This window comes from Nomascus leucogenys, chromosome 4 (assembly GCF_006542625.1).
Source record: "Nomascus leucogenys isolate Asia chromosome 4, Asia_NLE_v1, whole genome shotgun sequence".
Taxonomy (NCBI): domain Eukaryota; kingdom Metazoa; phylum Chordata; class Mammalia; order Primates; family Hylobatidae; genus Nomascus; species Nomascus leucogenys.
In genome coordinates, this window is record NC_044384.1 from 104771661 (window position 1) to 104788175 (window position 16515).

The 16515-nt window shown below is 57.5% G+C and overlaps 1 protein-coding gene across 3 annotated transcripts in view; it reads right to left on the reverse strand.

Annotated features, from left to right (window-relative positions):
- PTH1R (parathyroid hormone 1 receptor) overlaps positions 1–16515 on the reverse strand; it is a 21475-nt gene continuing 4960 nt past the window's right edge. The window contains exons 1-14 of one of the 3 annotated variants that reach the window (XM_030811956.1): positions 10744–10897; positions 9782–9884; positions 7924–8097; positions 5826–5936; positions 5599–5717; positions 5324–5418; positions 4938–5133; positions 4340–4493; positions 2712–2772; positions 2317–2383; positions 1937–2031; positions 1130–1271; positions 1006–1047; positions 1–527 (exon numbers count right to left, since the gene is read on the reverse strand). In XM_030811956.1, the coding sequence (XP_030667816.1) occupies positions 141–527; positions 1006–1047; positions 1130–1271; positions 1937–2031; positions 2317–2383; positions 2712–2772; positions 4340–4493; positions 4938–5133; positions 5324–5418; positions 5599–5717; positions 5826–5936; positions 7924–8097; positions 9782–9866 (1728 nt within the window). In that variant the 5' untranslated portion in view covers positions 9867–9884; positions 10744–10897 and the 3' untranslated portion in view covers positions 1–140. Of the gene's footprint in view, positions 528–1005; positions 1048–1129; positions 1272–1936; positions 2032–2316; positions 2384–2711; positions 2773–4339; positions 4494–4937; positions 5134–5323; positions 5419–5598; positions 5718–5825; positions 5937–7923; positions 8098–9781; positions 9885–10743; positions 10898–16515 lie in introns of those variants that run through there. The other 2 variants (XM_030811955.1, XM_030811954.1) reach the window with 2 other exon arrangements.

The following is a 16515-nucleotide window of genomic DNA, read 5'->3' on the forward strand; positions in this document are numbered from 1 at the left end:
CTTTTTCTTTTTCTTTTTTTTTTTCTTTTTTCCCTGTTTTTCCTCTTGGCCCCAGCCCTGAGTGGGCAACCATTCAACCACCCATCTTTTGGTCCATCTGTCCATCCACTATGTCAGCAGGTCCAGCCCCCAGCGCCTGGTCACATGACTGTCTCCCACTCTTCCTGTAGCAGGGCAGGTGGCCGCTCAGGCCCAGAGGCCTCTTCGTCCAGGCCTGAGCAGGAGCCGTTGAGGAACCCATCGTCCTTGGGAGCAGCCATGGCAGGTGGTGTGGTCTCGAGGGCCTCCAGGACTGGGGCCCCTGGCTTGGCATGGCCAGGCAGCTGAGGGTGGCCGTTGGTGGTGGCAGTGGGCAGTAGGCGGGGGCTGAGGGGCAGGCCGAGTCCCACACGGGGACCGACGTTGGTCACACTTGTGTGGGACACCATGGGGCCGTAGCTATAGCTGCTGCTCCCGCTGCGTGCCTTGCGCTTGAAGTCCAGTGCCAGTGTCCAGCGGCTCCAAGATTTCTTGATCTCAGCTTGTACCTTGGGGCAGTAAGGGTGCGGCAGTCAGGTGTGTCTCCCAACCCCTGCGATGCCCCATCCCGGCCCCTGGACACCCAGCACGGAATGAAAATGGGAATTGGGGACTCCTGGGAAACTCCAAGGCCAAGTGAAATCCCATCCTCACAACAGGGTGCTTGGCTACAGGCAACTGACACACCCAGAATCTACAAGGCTCAAATTGCCCCGAAGGTGGCTGAGTCCTCCAATCTGGGTCACAGATAATTGAACCATGGGGCTGGGAAGACACTTGGCTATGCCATGACTGAAGAGTCCCCACATCCTAGCACATCCTGAGCCTGCATCATCTGGAAAGACTTCTCTGCTTTCGGCATGTCCTCAGGGGTGTTCTTGGAGGAACAAAGAAATAACGGGGTGGAAGAATGGAGAAATGAGCCTTGAGGAAGCCTCTGGGCTATCTGCCCCACCCTGCCCTATGCCAACACTGTCTCCTGCTTACCTCACCGTTGCAGAAACAGTATATGATGGCGACAAAAAATCCCTGTGAAGAGGGGTGTCTCGAATCAGGGCCTGCCCCTGGAACCCCTCCCACCCTCAGCCAGGCCTGGGCCAGCACTGCGCACCTGGAAGGAGTTGAAGAGCATCTCATAGTGCATCTGGACTTGCCAGAGCGTCCCTGAGACCTCGGTGTATGGTGTGGCCATGAAGACGATGTAGTGGACGCCAAAGAGGGGCATGAGCACCAGCGTGGATTTGAGCAGCTTCCTGGGCCAGCGGGGCAGGTAGGTCAGGGCCAAGCCACTTCCCCTTCAACAAGCATCATGCCACCCCCCACCCTGCCAGCCCCAGGCTCTGGAAGCTCAGAGGGGCCCAGGGCTCCAGTCACCACGGGAGGACAACCCAGTTCACCTGCATGGCTGCTGTCCTGGCTAAGTGCTAATAGGGCCCCTTGGTTCTCAGCGGTGTCCCGGAGTGGACTTCAAATGACAGTCCCCCTGTCCCTGGGCCCTTCGCACCTGTGGAGCCCTCAGCTGGCAAGCGCTCCCCTCCACGGTCGAACCTCACTGTCCCACAGTCCACTCCTCATGTTTCAGCTGAGCTGCGGCCTTCCTGGGGCCACCCACCGCCTACCTGTTCCTCAGACTCCCTGCAACCAACTCTTTGAGGAGAGGTTCAAGTTCCTCGCACCCTCACAGACTCCAGCGCTAGTGCAGGGCCTGGTACCAGTGGGCAGGCTGGCTTTGGGGTGCCCCTAGGGCCTCCCATCACTGCTGGGCAGGCCAGGTGGGTGAGGACAGCCAGGGAGTCAGACGCTGGGTCCTTTCCCTTGCCCCAGGCTCGTTCATGGGGCCACTGTCTTTCTGGGGTACATGGTACCGGGACTCAGGGACCCCTGAGGAGCCAAGGCATGGCAGGCATGGTGGGCTCACCGGTACTGCTGCCGCGTGTCACACCGGCCGGCGTTGGTCTCCCGCAGCTTGGTGGCGAGCACCCGGACGATATTGATGAAGAGGATGAAGTTGAGCTGTGGGAGTGAGGGGGCTGCGTCTGGAGGCTGCACCCTAGTGCGGCAGGGCAAGGCCTGGCAGCCACGGCCATAGGCTCTGCTCTGTCACTGCATCTCTGGGTGGCTCCTTGGGCCCTTGGTTTTCCTTTCTGGGCTGGAGTGTGGATCAGCTGGTCCTCTGGGCTCTGTGGCTCTGACACTGGGGTCCAGGGAAGCCTCCTAGGTCCCTGTCAGGGGCTGGTTCCGGGGGGCCCAGGCGCACATCCCACCCACCCCTGTGGCCAGCAGCCCACCCCTGCTCACCACAATGGAGGCCAGGATGGGCACTTGGATGATCCACTTTTTGTTGCCGGAGCTCAAGTCCCAGCACCTGGGGGAGGTTGAGGCATTAGCTCCCATCCATCCTGTTCCCATCCTAAGATTGCCCACAGAGGCCCAGATTTGGTCTTGTCTGACATTAGCTGTTGAGGACACAGGGCAGGGGTGTTGGGTGTGGCCAGGCCTGAGGCCACCCTCACAGGCCTCTTTGGAAGTAGCCTCCTGTGACCCTGAGGGTGCTCCTGGCTCGAGGCTGGACTGAGAACTCCTGAGGCTGGGCCATTTGAGGCCAGGGTACAGGAGGCCCTCTCACATGCTTCCTGGAAGAAAAGGGACCCAGGGGTGCTTCTTGCCTGGGCCCCTTCTCCACCTGGACCTACCCGGTGTTGGCCAGGGTAGCTCTGACACTGACCCACACAGCCACGAAGACAGCGGGCAGACCTGCGGGCACAGAGGGGGACAGTGTGCAGGGCTGTGGCTGCTGTCCACAAGGTCATCCCCCCTCATCCTCGATGACCCCCAGCTTACTCCACCATTGCCCTGAACCCCTGACCCTCGGCACTTGGTCCACTTGGTGACAGAGCCACACTCTGCCATGTGGTGCCCTAACAGCTTCCCCTTGGGGCACCAGCCCTCAAAACCCAGCTCAGCCTCTGCCCCCATCTTGGCTCCACGTCATATGCACATATATGGTGTACGAGGTATAATATAATAATAAGGTATCACTAACTGATCCATGCCCTGTCCATTCCCTCTGCAGAGGGCACTGCTTTGGACTTGCAGGTCCCATGGGGAGACAGCCTATTTTCCGCATTTATTTTTGCCCCAGCACAGCACCCCCCACAACCTGGTTTGAAAGGTCCTAGCCCTCATGGATGAGACTGGATGGGGTGAGAGGTTTTGTCCCAAGCAGAGGCCACAGGGAGACCTTGGTGTGTCGGTATGTCCTGGCCTGCACCAGCTCAAGGGGCACATGGTATATTTGGGTGAGCTGTGCCTCTGGGAAGGGAGCCCCAGGTCCTCCCCGACCACACACCACCAAGTTGACTCTAGGCCTGGTACACCCTTGGAGGGATAGGGTGAGACCTGGATTTAGGGTAAGAAAAAGAGCTGTGACATTCCTGTGCCCCAGGATTCTATGCACTCCCAATCTGCCTGTTGCCAGTCCACTAGGACACCTCCTAGCCCCAGAGCCTGCATCAGTTCCTGGGACTGGGCCCAGGTCTCCCCAACTCTGGGGCTTGTCATGGTGAGGTCAGGGTCAGGATGTATGTTGAGGGGCAGGGAGGCGGTGGCTGTTGACCTGTGGGCCTCTGGGTGCTGAGTGCGGAGAGGGCTCCAGCCACCCGGCCCACCCCTCTGCAGTCTGGCCAGTTGTCCCAGAGCCCAGCCAAGCTCTGCAGCTGCCAACAATAATGGACAATTATCGGTAACTGGATCCCAGAGCCTGTGGGGGGCTGGGAGGAGTGCACGGCTCCAGCAACCCATTCTGCAGAGGTGCTGTGAAGCTCAGGTGATGCTGAGGTGCTGGGTCCACGGCTCTGGGCCATGGACCCTGCAGGCCTGCTGAGGCTGGCAATGGTGTGGGCAGCCCCACACCCCATCCCAGCAAGGGGATTGGTGGGGTAATAGATGCTGGCCTAGTCCATTGGGCTCAGGGTAGAGGGAGGGTCCCAGATCCCAATTCCAGCCCCAGGCTGACCTCTGACCCAGTATCCTACTCTGATCCTGAGCTGAATCTTGGCCTGAGGGTCCCTCCTTTCCCTCTCCTGGGCTGAGCCTCAATTCAGGTGAATCTAACCTCAGGTGAACCTGATCCCTGGCCAAGCCCTGCTGTTCCCTGAGCCTGGAATGGGGTCAGGATCACAGAAGGGCGACAGGCCTCTCTCCTGCTGTTCCACTTGGGGCGGGATGTGCTGTGTGGGCGCCTCCCCCCAGGGGCTGCCTTCTCCCTGTCACCCACGGTCCCACCCCTGCCGGCGCCTCACTACCCGCTGTGCCCGCGTACCCCAGCCGAAGACCGTGAAGCCCCACAGGTACTTCTTCTCTGAGAAGAAGGCCATGAAGATGAGGCTGTGCAGGTACAGCCCCTCCACCAGAATCCAGTAGTAGTTGGTGGCCAGGAAGTAAAGGAAGAAGGTCACAGCCACCCTGCAGCCAGCCTAAGAGATCGGCTGGTGTTAGTCAGAGGGCAGGGCCTGCCTCCCGGAAGTCAGGGCTGGGCTGGGGGGCTGGGGCGGCGGGAGGGGACAAGTGGTGCCGGCCAAACAGGCCAGGAAGGGGCAGGCTCCGCTTGGGGGGCTCTCTCAGTGGGGTGCGGTGTCAGGGGCAGGAGGCAAAGTGAAGAGGTAGAGTGGTTAGGGGGTACTGGGTTGAGGTAGGAGCCTTGATGGCAGCGTGGGGCGTGTGCGACACTCAGAGCCCTTGGCAGCAGGGTTGGCGGCAGAGCTGAGGGTTGCGAGGGACCCTGTGAGACGGGTTTGAGTGGCTGAAGCCAGTGGCGCGGGCAGGAGGCGGGCAGGTCGAGGGCCGGGCTGGAGGGGGGCGGGGAGGGGCCCCACGAGGCCAGTGGCGGCACCGGGAGCCGGGGGCGGAGGGGTACTCACGTAGCCAGCAGCGGCGGTGGCAGGCGGCGGGGGCGCCTGGGCGATGGCGCGCAGCTCCTCCTCGGTGAGGCGCTCAGCCTCATCGAGCGTGGCGCCAGAGTAGAGCACCGCGTCCTTGACGAAGATGCTCACGGCGCGCAGCATGAAGGACAGGAACAGGTGCATGTGGATGTAGTTGCGCGTGCAGTGCAGCCGCCTGCGGGTCGCGCGACATCACCGTGGGTGGGGGCACGGGGACGCGCGGCGGGTGGACAAGAAGCTGGGCTGTGCGCCGTAGGTAGGGACACCCGCCGGGGGTGATGGGTGCAGGGAGGGGGTCGCATCAGACCTCGGCCACCGCCCCCACCCCCACCATGTCCCGCCGCCTCTCGCCCCGCCCCGCCCACCTAAAGTAGGCCAGGATGAGCACAGCTACGGTGAGGGACGCCAGGGACACGGAGTAGCCCACGGTGTAAATCATGCCCAGGCGGTCAAACACCTCCTGTGCGAGGGGAGACACAGTCAGATCCCTGGGACCCAGGGTGAGCATCGGGGAAAGAGCAAGAGGCCAGGGTAAGGTTGCTGGAGGAGTCAAGGTCAGGAGTCAGGGCTGGGTCAGGGGTCACCCGTGGGGTGGGAGTGAATTTATCCCGGTCAGGTTGGGGAGGAGAAAGGCTCGCACCCGTTCACGAGTCTCATTGGTGAGAAATTTGACACACTCGCTGTAGTTGGCCCACGTCCTGTTGTGCCCAGGCACCAGCTCCCAGCTGCCATTGCGGTCACAGCGTCGGTAGGCATGGCCTGCAGGTCCATGGGAGGTCAGGGCCGGCAGGGAGGTCTGGAGACACTGAACCCCTAGCTCCAAGTCTCAGCCTCCTTGTGATCCCCACCCCTGCCAGCAGGCCTCACCTTTGTGATTGAAGTCATAAATGTAGTCCGGACAGGGCACAGCCACCACCTCACCTGGTGCCCCCAGTGGCCAGCACAGGATGTGGTCCCATTCCGGCAGACAGGGGCGCCCTGTGCCCAGAGACAGGATAGGGGATACCAAGGGAGAGTCAAGGCCATGATTAGTGACCCAGAAGGATGAATACATCTGTGGGTTGTTTTTTTGTTTTGTTTTGTTTTGTTTTGTTTTTTTGAGACGGAGTTTCGCTCTTGTTGCTCAGGCTGGAGTGCAATGGTGTGATCTCAGCTCACTGCAACCTCCGCCTCCCAGGTTCAAGTGATTCTCCTGCCTCAGCCTCCCGAGTAGCTGGGATTACAGGCATGCGCCACCATGCCTGGCTAATTTTGTATTTTTAGTAGAGATGGGGTTTCTCCATGTTGGTCAGGCTGGTCTCAAACTCCTGACCTCAGGTGATCCAACCACCTGGGCCTCCCAAAGTGCTGGGATTACAGGCATGAGCCACCGCACCCGGCCCATCAGTGGTTGTTGTTTCCTGCAGGGACAGGTGTATCCCCAAGCAGGAAAATTCAGGCTTTGGAGCATTCTGGAGAAAATGTATTTCTGTGCGCTGCACCCACCTGGCCTCATAGAATTTACTATGGCCTCTGCGATACAGGTACGGGCACTGGCCCCATTTTCCAGATGGGCTGACAGAGGCCAAGAGAGGTAGGCAACTTGTTGAGGTCATACAACACAGGGCCCTGTCCTCTTCAAGTACTCAGCCCCGGGCCAGGCCTCTCGCCTTTCTCTCTGCTCTTGGAACCACCTTCCAGGTGTCTCTGAAGAAGGGCAAGTACCCAGACTAACTCTCCCTCAGCTGGGAGGCTCCCTGTGTGCCCCTTCCCCTGGGATCATGGACAGGAGGCAGGAGGTCTGGTTTCTAGTGCCAGCTGGACTCCAAGGAGCTGCTGACCTCATGCAGGTGTCCCCAGTCTTTCTATTTCCATTTCCTTATTGGGAAGTTGGGATTAACCACACTGGCCCATGCTTCTACCACCACTCAATGCCTGCCCTGAGTACCTGCTGTGAGACTCCCACGGCCACTGCTGGGGGAGATCAATTCCCCAAATCTAAGTGCTAATGGTGGGATTCAAAGTAGGGTGACATCCCACTTTGGAGCCCCAGCCTCACTGCAGGGAGGCTAAGTGACCTTGGAGGGTCCCCAGCCTCTGGATCTTCCACATTCCACTCCCAGCTTGCAGCCCCCTTCTCTCCCTCTGTAGGGCTCCAACCACAGGACTCTCCAGCCACCCTGGCAGGCTGCCTTGATGGCTGGACCCGCCCTGGCTTGGTGAAAGGCTCTCTGTCCTGGGCGCCATATTCCCAGCCCCACCCAGCCAGGCCCACAATTCCCTCTGGTCCCCAGGGAGCCACAGGGTGACCACAGCCTCCCAGATGTGGCCCATCTGGAATCTGCTGCCCACCCGGCCGGTTGAAACCGGCCCTGTGGCCAAAGCCTGGGCTCTGTCTGCCTTTCCTCATCTGCTTCCCTCCCTTCTCTTCTCCCCTCCTTGTCCCACTGCCTCTGGCCCCACCCTCTGCCACTGCCCTCCTCTCCTGCTCTATTTCTGTGGCCCTATCCACTATGTGTCCCCATATACCTCCTCTGACACACTAAGCCCAGACTTCAGTGTGTGCCTCCTGGCCCCCTCTGTCTCTGTGACTGTCTCTCCCTGCCTTTCTGTTGATCTCTGTCTCCATGCCTCTCCCTGTCTTTATCACTATCTGTCTGTCTTTGTGTATCTCTCCCTGCCTCTCTGTCCCCCAGGGTTCTCTGTCATCTCTCTTTCTCTCCATGGGCAGGGCTGTAGCCCTGGGTCCACTCTTGGCGTGGTGCTGGTGAGTTCTCTGTTCATCTCTTTCTGAGGCCTGAGCCATCCAGCTCCCCTTCCTTCCCACTAGACTCTGTCTTCTCCCAGCCCCTTGCCTGGGGATGGGGCTGCAGCCTTTTACTTTCTATAAGAGCCAAGAAGCATAAGCTCACATGAGAGGGACAGTGTAATGGGGGTGGGCGGATCCAAGCCCATGCCAGCTGGATGCATGGAAGCAGAGACGTACCTTGGTACCTGCTGCCAGTGGGTGCCTCCTTGTCCTCCTCAGACTCAGGGTAGAGCTTCCCAGATGTCTTATCTTTCCTGGGCTTCCCTGATGTGGACGCAGATGTCCATCCCTTGTCTGATTCCATTATGTCGGCTGGAGAAACCAGGGTGGTAATGATGGCTGTCAGCTGTGCTACAACAGGAGACCCGGGGTACTCTTTGGCCTCAGACTCCCCTTTTGTACAATGGGGGGGTTGTCTCCTGCCCTGCTGACACCCAGGCTGTTGGGAGATCTGAGACGATGGGTGAGGAGGTGTTTAACAAAGTGTAAAGTGCTTGCCAGGCGAAGTAATAAGAGGAGGTGGAGACTGTCCCCCAGGGTTGGAATGGGAGTGCAGGATCAGCTAGTGGGGTGAGCACTAAACTGGGCAAGACAGAGCAGAGGTGGTATCCTCCCACCCAGGAGTCAGGAGTGGGGGCCAAGGCCACGCAGCAGTGAAGGCCCCACCAGGGGGCGCACGGTGAAAGCAGACAGAGTGGGTGGAGATGTCAATGGACAGGTTACATAGCGAAAATGAAGTCTGGCCTGAGTGCTGTGCAGGTAAAGAAGCTGGTGGTGAGAAGACAAGAGCAAGGTGGTACAGTCAAGAGTGGACAGAGAAGACCACCCCATCCCCTGCCCCGGATCCTCAAGTATGTGGTTCACAGCTTCCACAGTGGCCGCCGAGATGCCTAATCTGTGATGGAGCCTGGCCTCTCTTCTCATTGGAGAGATGATGGAGGTCTTTTTTTTTCTTTTCTTTTTTTTTTTTTTTGAGACAAGGTCTCCCTCTGTCGCCCTGTCGCCCAGCCTAGAGTGCAGTGACATGATCACGAATTACTGCAGCCTCAAATTCCTGTGCTCAAGTGATCCTCCCACCTCAGCCTCCCCTATAGCTGGGACTACAGGTGTGCACCACCTCACCTGGCTAATTTTTAAATTTTTTTTTTAGAGATGGGGTCTCACTATGTTGCCCAGGCTGGAGAGGTCTTTCTTCCTAGCCACAAAGTCTTCCTCATTTTCTGACTTGTATTCCTTCAGCCACTGCCCAAGCTAGGCCCCCCTGGTCCTCACATGTCAGGTCTGTGGCAATGATGGGAAGCTGAGTGCAGGCAGCCTGGACTGGGATGAGAATGACTGTGCTCATTTTCCTGCCTCCACCCTCGGGCCTCAGTGTGGGGATGTGGGTAGCAGGGCGGGGTACAGTAGGAAGAGAGAGGCTCCGTGGTGGATGATGAGGGGCAAAGAGAGGCTCCTCCAGGCTTTCACAATTAAGAAGAGGGGCTGGGTTCAGGACCCAGAGTGAGGGGGCCCACTTGACCCCCCAGATCTCGATGTGACTGGGAGCCAGTGCTGGGGCTGGCATTGGTGGGGCTGTGACTGCAGAGACCATGTGAGTCTCTGTGAGTGTGAGCGAAATCTGTGTGCCACAGAGTGTGTTTGTCATTGTGTGCTTGTGTTCTGGGCGGGCACCAGCCTCAACCCCTGCGGAACCCTAAGGGCTTGTCAGGGGAGGAAGCTGCTCCTCTCCTTCAGTCAGTTGGGGTCTGGGCCTCTTCGGTTGATGAGATTAACCCGACAGCCATCAGTCTGAGTGCTGGTGGTGGGCAACACAGGGACCTGAGCTCAAGACTTAGGACAAGCCATGGATGCCTGAGCCTACTGACTCCACTCTTGCACCACACACCCCACTTCGGTTCTCACTTCGGCCTGGCCCCCTTTACCTGAGTTCGCCCCCACAGAGAGCCTTCACCTGGCTCTGTATCCTGGGTCCCGCCCTTGACTGACCCCTCCCTCACCTGGCCTCATCCCCAGACCCTCTTCCTTTGACCCCCACCTGGCCTCTGCAGGACCTCCTTGAGCCGTTTTTCGCACTGGGCCTGAGCACGGTGCAGCAGGAAGATCTGTTCCTCTTTAGTCATGACGTCATCTGCATCCACCTGCCAAGCCGAAGGTCAGACCACAGGCAGGACTTCCCGGCGCAGCAGCAGGTCCCAGAGACATCCCAATTTCCCGGAGGGATTACCCCTTTTCAAAAGGCCCTGACTCTAGAGGGAAGGTGGGATTTCCCCTGCATGTGGGGAATCTGCTCCATGGAGCTCGCACCTTACAGATGGGAAGCTGTGGCTCTGAGGGGTAGGGCCTGCCTGGTCAAAGGGAAAAAGCGGGGGCTCTCTCCTGCCTGCCCGCCAGTAACCCTGTAGGCTGCAGTTACTGATATTCTCTGTCCAGTCCTTTCCCCAGGGGTACATGGGACTGGAATGGAATGTCCCAGGATGGATCCACACAGGATCCTGGCTGCCTGCTGGGGACATGAGTCGAGGGTGGGGGGTGGATAAGGAGTGGTGAACTCTGGGGAGACAAACCCAGCCTGGAGTCCTTCAAGTCCTGGCACCCTGGGGGGCCTTGGGAGTCACCAATTTCCATCTTGGCCCAGCTCCTCAGTCAGTGCTGTCCCCAGTGAACGGTGAGTGCCTCAATGCCTCCCCTCCTTACAATCCCGAGAGAGAGAGAAAGAGAGGATGGAGGAACTGCTGGCACGCCGCCTGGGTTGGGCTGGGCACTCTGGTACTGGCTGTGGGTGGGAGTCCCTCTCATTCCACTGCTTATCTGGGAGCTCCCTCCATCCAGACTCCGGAGTTCTGATGACACTCAGGCCCTCACTCCTGCTGTTCTCTGCCCGGAATGTCCTTTCCCTTCCCTCCAACCTGCACACCCTGGGCCCTGGCTGCCACCCACCGGGACTCACTGGCCTCATTATAAGAAAGGAAATGAAATATCATGCGGGTGGAGGCTCACCCTGAGCAGGTGGCTGCTGAGGGGTCTGAGCCTCTGTCCTCTAACTTGGGAGAAAAGGAGTCGGGAGCAGCTTGGTGTGCCTAGCCCAGCCACTCCCGTGAATGTGACCTGCAGAGGTTAAGGCGGTCTCTGAAACCTCCCCAGGGCGGGGCTGTGAAGCCCTCAGCCCCATCCCTCTTAATTCAGGGCCGTGCTTCCTCAGACCCCTGGGCAAGGGTATGTCCCCTGGGACGCCCCCCTCCATCCCTCCCCCAAAAGGCTACGTCTCCTCAGCTCCGGGGCAGAGCCGCATCCTTCAGACGCGCCAAGGCGGGGCGGGGGCCCTGCAGTCCGAGCGTGGCTGTGCAGGGCGGGAGGACCCAGAGGAGGCAGGGGAGGAAGGAGGCGGGTCGGGGATGGGGCGGGCACCGGCGGGAGGGGCGGGCAGGCCGGGTCAGAGAGCCTGGCTGGAGGGAGAAGTTAATTGACCGCGTCTCTTGGCGGCAGCAGCGAGGACTTCCAGGGCCAAGGAGTCTCCAATTGGCTCGGCCGGCCTCGGGTTCTGCTGGTTCCACTTAGCGGAGCCGCGTGCGCGTCCCTGTGCGTGCGCGCGCGAGTGGCGGCGCATCCTCGAGTGGCTGGCGCGTGCACTTGTGTGTGCCCGTCCGTGCGCGTTCTCACACGGAGACTGTCCAGCATGTCAGTGAGGGACGCGAGCCGGACGTATTTGTAAGCATGCACGTGCACATGTATTTCTGGGCATAGGGCGGCGTGTGTGCGTCTGTGAGTGAAGCGGCAGCTCCTTAGCCTTTGCGTCTGTGGGTGGCCCGTGCTTCTGGTGTCTCTGAGGGCTGAGGTGGACCCTGAGATCTCGGCTGGACCACTACTGTGGACCCCAGGAAGGGCTGCAGCAGATCCTCACGTGCTGGCGGCTGGCCTAAGCTCCTCTATCCTAGTCCCTTTGCTTCCCCAGCCATGGCTGAGCTGGCTGGGGCAGAGGTAGACACAGAGTGATGGGATGGCTTAAGGGAGGGCAAGTTGGACTTGCCAGGATCCAGGGGCCTCCAAGACTAACCTGAAGCTCTCCCTGTGCCTCTGACATGGGGGATCCATGCTGGTGAGGGGGCTGATCCCTGCCCACCCCACTCCATTTACAGCACCCATTAACTACCATTTCCATCGTTGCTGCTAGTACCTCCATCAATAACCATCATTACTGTCACTAACACCAACACCAGCATCACCAGTCCCTCCCAGTACTACTACCACCACCACTGGCATCACTGTTACCACCATGAGCACTACTGTAACCATCAATATAACCACCATCACCACCATCTGCACCATCACAGCTGGTACATCCCCAGCACCAGCACCACTGCCACCACCTCCAGCATCATCAAGGCAACATTAGCACCATCACCAATACTGCCACCTGCCCAACAACTACCATCTACACTGCCTTTGCCATCTTGTTGTCTTACCCCCTCCCCACTATCCTTCTTCTTCTGCCACCTCCACCCCTCTCAAGACAAACCCATTGTGCTGTATTTTCTCCAGCTGATGGAGAGCTCTGGAGTGACTGACAGAGGCTCCCACCCATCCCTAGAGACTTGCTGACTCACTGGGCCTCCCAACAGACAGACCAGCCTACTGATATGATTGGGGGTCACCCCTGATGGCCTAGACTACAGGCAGGCAGTCGTGGGTTGAAAACTGAGTGGCCATTTGGCAGCCTGACCACCGAAAGCTGACCAACACACCCCTCACTGGCTCAAGGAATTGACTCAGCCTCTACCTCCAGCTGTTGGCTTCACCTTCTCCATGGCCAGCAGAAGGCACACCCCTTTTTCTGGAGTTGGGATGTTCAAGAGAGGGAAAGATATGTGCTTCCAGCACGCATGGCTCCCACACTCCTTCATTCACCCATAGGGGTGGTGGCCCCACCTCTGGCCTCCCTGAACTTTAGGACCTATTTATCTGTTAGCACAGCCATTGCAACAAAAATAACTCATGTTAAAGTTAAGGAAGCACTTTCCCAAGAAGAGAGGGACAACCCCACACCAAGTGCACGACCCCTCCAAACCTCAGCTCACAGCTCCGTGCCTGGAATGCCCCCACTCCTGTCCACTCCTCCCTCCAGCTGTGCCCTCCTCTTCAAGGAGATTCTGCCACCAGCCCCACAATGTGAATCCCACCTCCACCCTTGACTAGCTTCATGTCTGAGAAAGTTGCTTAACCCGTGTGCCTCAGTTTTCCTGTAAAATCAGGATAATAATAGGGCTGTTGTTGGCCTGGCACGGTGGCTAACACCAGTAATCCCAGCACTTTGGGAGGCCAAACCAGGCAGATCACCTGAGGTCAGGAGTTCGAGACCAGCCTGACCAACGTGGAGAAACCTCGTCTCTACTGAAAAATACAAAATTAGCTGGGTGTGGTGGTGCGCCTGTAATCCCAGCTACTCGGGAGGCCGAGGCAGCAGAATCGCTCAAACCCGGGAGTGGAGGTTCCAGTGAGCCGAGATTGCGCCATTGTACTCCAGCCTGGGCAAAAAGAGCGAAACTCCATCTCAAAAAAAAAAAAATAAGGCTGTTGTGAAGATTAAATGAAGTACTTCACAACAAGCCTGTGCAGGGGTGAAGCTCAGGAAAAGCTGGTTGCTATTGTTGATACTGTGAGCAGCAGCAGCAGCAAGTGACATCCCCGCCATGTGCACCCCTGCTGCCTGGTGACATGGGTGCTCCCAGCCAGGCCAGGGACCCAAGGTGGCTGGGGGAGATTATCTGGGTAAATGGCTGAGTCCAGCGGGTGACAGTGAGGGGCGGATGGGAGATGGGGCCCCAGGGTGGACTGGGGGCAGGGACTACAGGAGGACCTGCTAGATAAGGTGTTCCTGGCAAGCTTTTGGGATGGAAGGGTATCCCAATGGCTCCTTGCATTTCTGGATCTACTCTGGACTTAAATTAGGATTCCAGGTTACTGCCAGAGGCCCCAAGCTTGAGCTTAGGAGGAAAAAGGACCCCTTCCTCTGCCTCTGCCCTGGCTGAGGAGGCCTTATCTCCTGGGGATGAAGGGGAAATGCTGACAGCTATAACTCTTCTCAGCCTGGCATGCCCCCTGTCTGCTACTCCCTTCTCCCCGCCCCTCCAACCCTCTGTCCCTTGAGGAGTTCCTGTCTTCTCGGCTCAGTGCCAGGGTGCAGAGGACTCAGGCTTGCATCCCCTTAGATCCAGCGGATCTGCAGATCTTGGGTCTCAGGGGTGAGGACTGAGGGACTGGGGCTGGGCTGTGGCCAGGGGTCACTTAGTCCATACTCACCACTTACAGGCCACCCAGCCCTGCACCAGGTGTCCCTATCCCCCCAACACTCCTCCTATGGTCCTGATTAGGGCTGACTTGACTCCCCCAACCCAGCCATCACAGTGCTTGGCTTCAATACCCCCCACTGTAGCACATCCTCCCCATGGTCAGCAAGGAGCTTTAAAACCCATGCCTCCTGCACCTGCTACCATATCCCCATTTTACAGACAGGGACACTGAGGCCAAGAGTCACAGTTAGATAGAGGAGGGCCAGGGATGGAGTTAAAATCCGCTTGACACTGAAGCAGCAGCCTTGGAAGAAGGGAAAGAGAGGAGGAAGTGCCCAGCCACACGGGTACCCTGGCACCAGCCACAGTATCATCTTTCCATAATCCTGGATTTTAGCTGCTGCATTAAGCAAGTCTCCCTTTGCAGATCCCCTAAGGCAGCCTCCCCAAAGCCGATTTAGGAGCGGAGGAGGTGGGTAGACATAAAGGTGCCGGTGATGGCGGCTTGTCCCCAGCTGTAACTGGGTAGAGGACAGTTGGGCTCTGGTGTTGGGAACCAGGCCGTTGATGCCTCCAGCACAGCCAGAAGGCGAAAACCCTGGCTAACAGGAGACCCCTTCGTGACCTCCTGGCCTTCCTACAGCCCTCCTCCAGGTTCTACTACTGGGACCCATGCTGGCACCCCTGGATGTCTCCCGTGCCAGCTGGCTGGGACTGCTCCCCCACCCCTGCTGCCCTCTCTCTGTCCGGCTGGCCTGAGCAGGCTCCTCGTCCTGCCCCGCCACCGCTGACAAGTGCTGACTTTTCCTCCCCTTCGCCAGGCCTTCCTGAACAGGCTGCCTGTGTTTGGGCTGGGAGGGGCTGGGGGGGGGGAAGAGGCACTGTGACGCCTCTCATCCTGGCCAGCCAGCGTGGCCGCCTTCGGGGCAGGCAGTGGGATGGAGCCTGGGATAGCGGAGTTGGCTGCTACGACCTGGTGGATCTTCACAAGCAGCCCCTACCTGGGCTGAGGAATCAAGGCCCAGAAGAACAGTATGGCCTAATCTAAGCCATCGCCTGCTCAGCAGAATGGGATCCCACTAGGTCTCACCTCGGGCATAAGACTGGCCCCAGAGTTGGGGCTTTTAAGGGTTTGAAGGTCTCTGATGTTTCTGCAAACCTGAGCAAAACTTTGCGCCCTTCTCCCAGTCACACCATATTTTGCAGACAATTTCAGAGGTCTGCAAAACCCTTACCCCACCTTTTCTTTTTCCTGAGGACTCTCCTTCTGAAATAGCTGCCTTCCTGATGTGGTGGCTGGACCAGGGAGTGTCCCCAGAAGGCCCACAACAGGAATCTGAGGGAGGCTACTTGACGCCTCATTAAAACATTCCGAAGAAAACCCAAGTTCCTGGGAGGGCTTGGCCCCCCTCCTACTGCTCTGTCCATAAGCCGTTTCAAGAGCTGAGGTGAATGTGTTTAAGGGCAGGTGATATAAAAAGCTTCAACAAATCAATACGAAAAAGACAAATAACCCATAGAATGATGGTTAATGGCCCCGAGCAAGCTCTCACTGTAAAGCCCAGAAGTCACTGGTAATCAGCAAATTAAAATGACAAGAGACACCATTTTCACCTATCCAAGCAAAGGTGAAACACAAAGAATCCTCCTAACATCCTATGAGATAGTGGGCGTGGGGAGAGAGGCCCTCCCGGTTGGTCTTGGTGTTGTATAAGTATAAAGCAGCACAAGCTTTTTAGAGGGCAATTTGGCCATGCTATTAAAATAAAAAATGTGTATATTCTCAGGCCCAGCAATGACAAAATCTAGAAATATCCTACTAGGAAATAGTCACATGGGGACACTAGAAGGCATTTCAAGGAGCTTCCCTGCCACCATCTGGAATCACCGCACACATAGACATACACACAAATTATGCAGAAATGATCTAAATGTACATTCCTATGGACTACTTAATGAGTCCCATGTTTTGGAATACTGTGTAGCACTTAAAAATATAGATTCATATTTACTGAAATGAAGATCTCTAAGATCTTTACGTCAAAATATGTATTTGGCAGAGCCCTATCTAGAAACCGATGGCATTTATTTAAAAACAATCAACCAGACAAATAGAAAATGACAAAACTATCTACTTGATATGTACACAAAGAGGTACCATTTGGAAACACACAGAAAGAGGAAGGAGAATGCGCCTCTACCCAAACTGCTAAAAATGGTTTTCCCTGGAAGGGAACTGGGGCTTGGGAGTGATCAAGGAGGGCTTCTGTTTAATTTTTATTGATTGATTCTCTTTTTTCTTTTTTTTCAGAGACAGGGGCTCACTCTGTCACCCAGGCTGGAGTGAAGTGGCATGATTGTAGCTCATTGAAGCCTTGAACTCCTGGGCTCAAGCAATTCTCCCTCCTCAGCCTCTCAAGTATCTGGGATTACAGACTTGTTTGACTCTTTTATAAGAACATATTCATATATCAGTTGTGAAGTT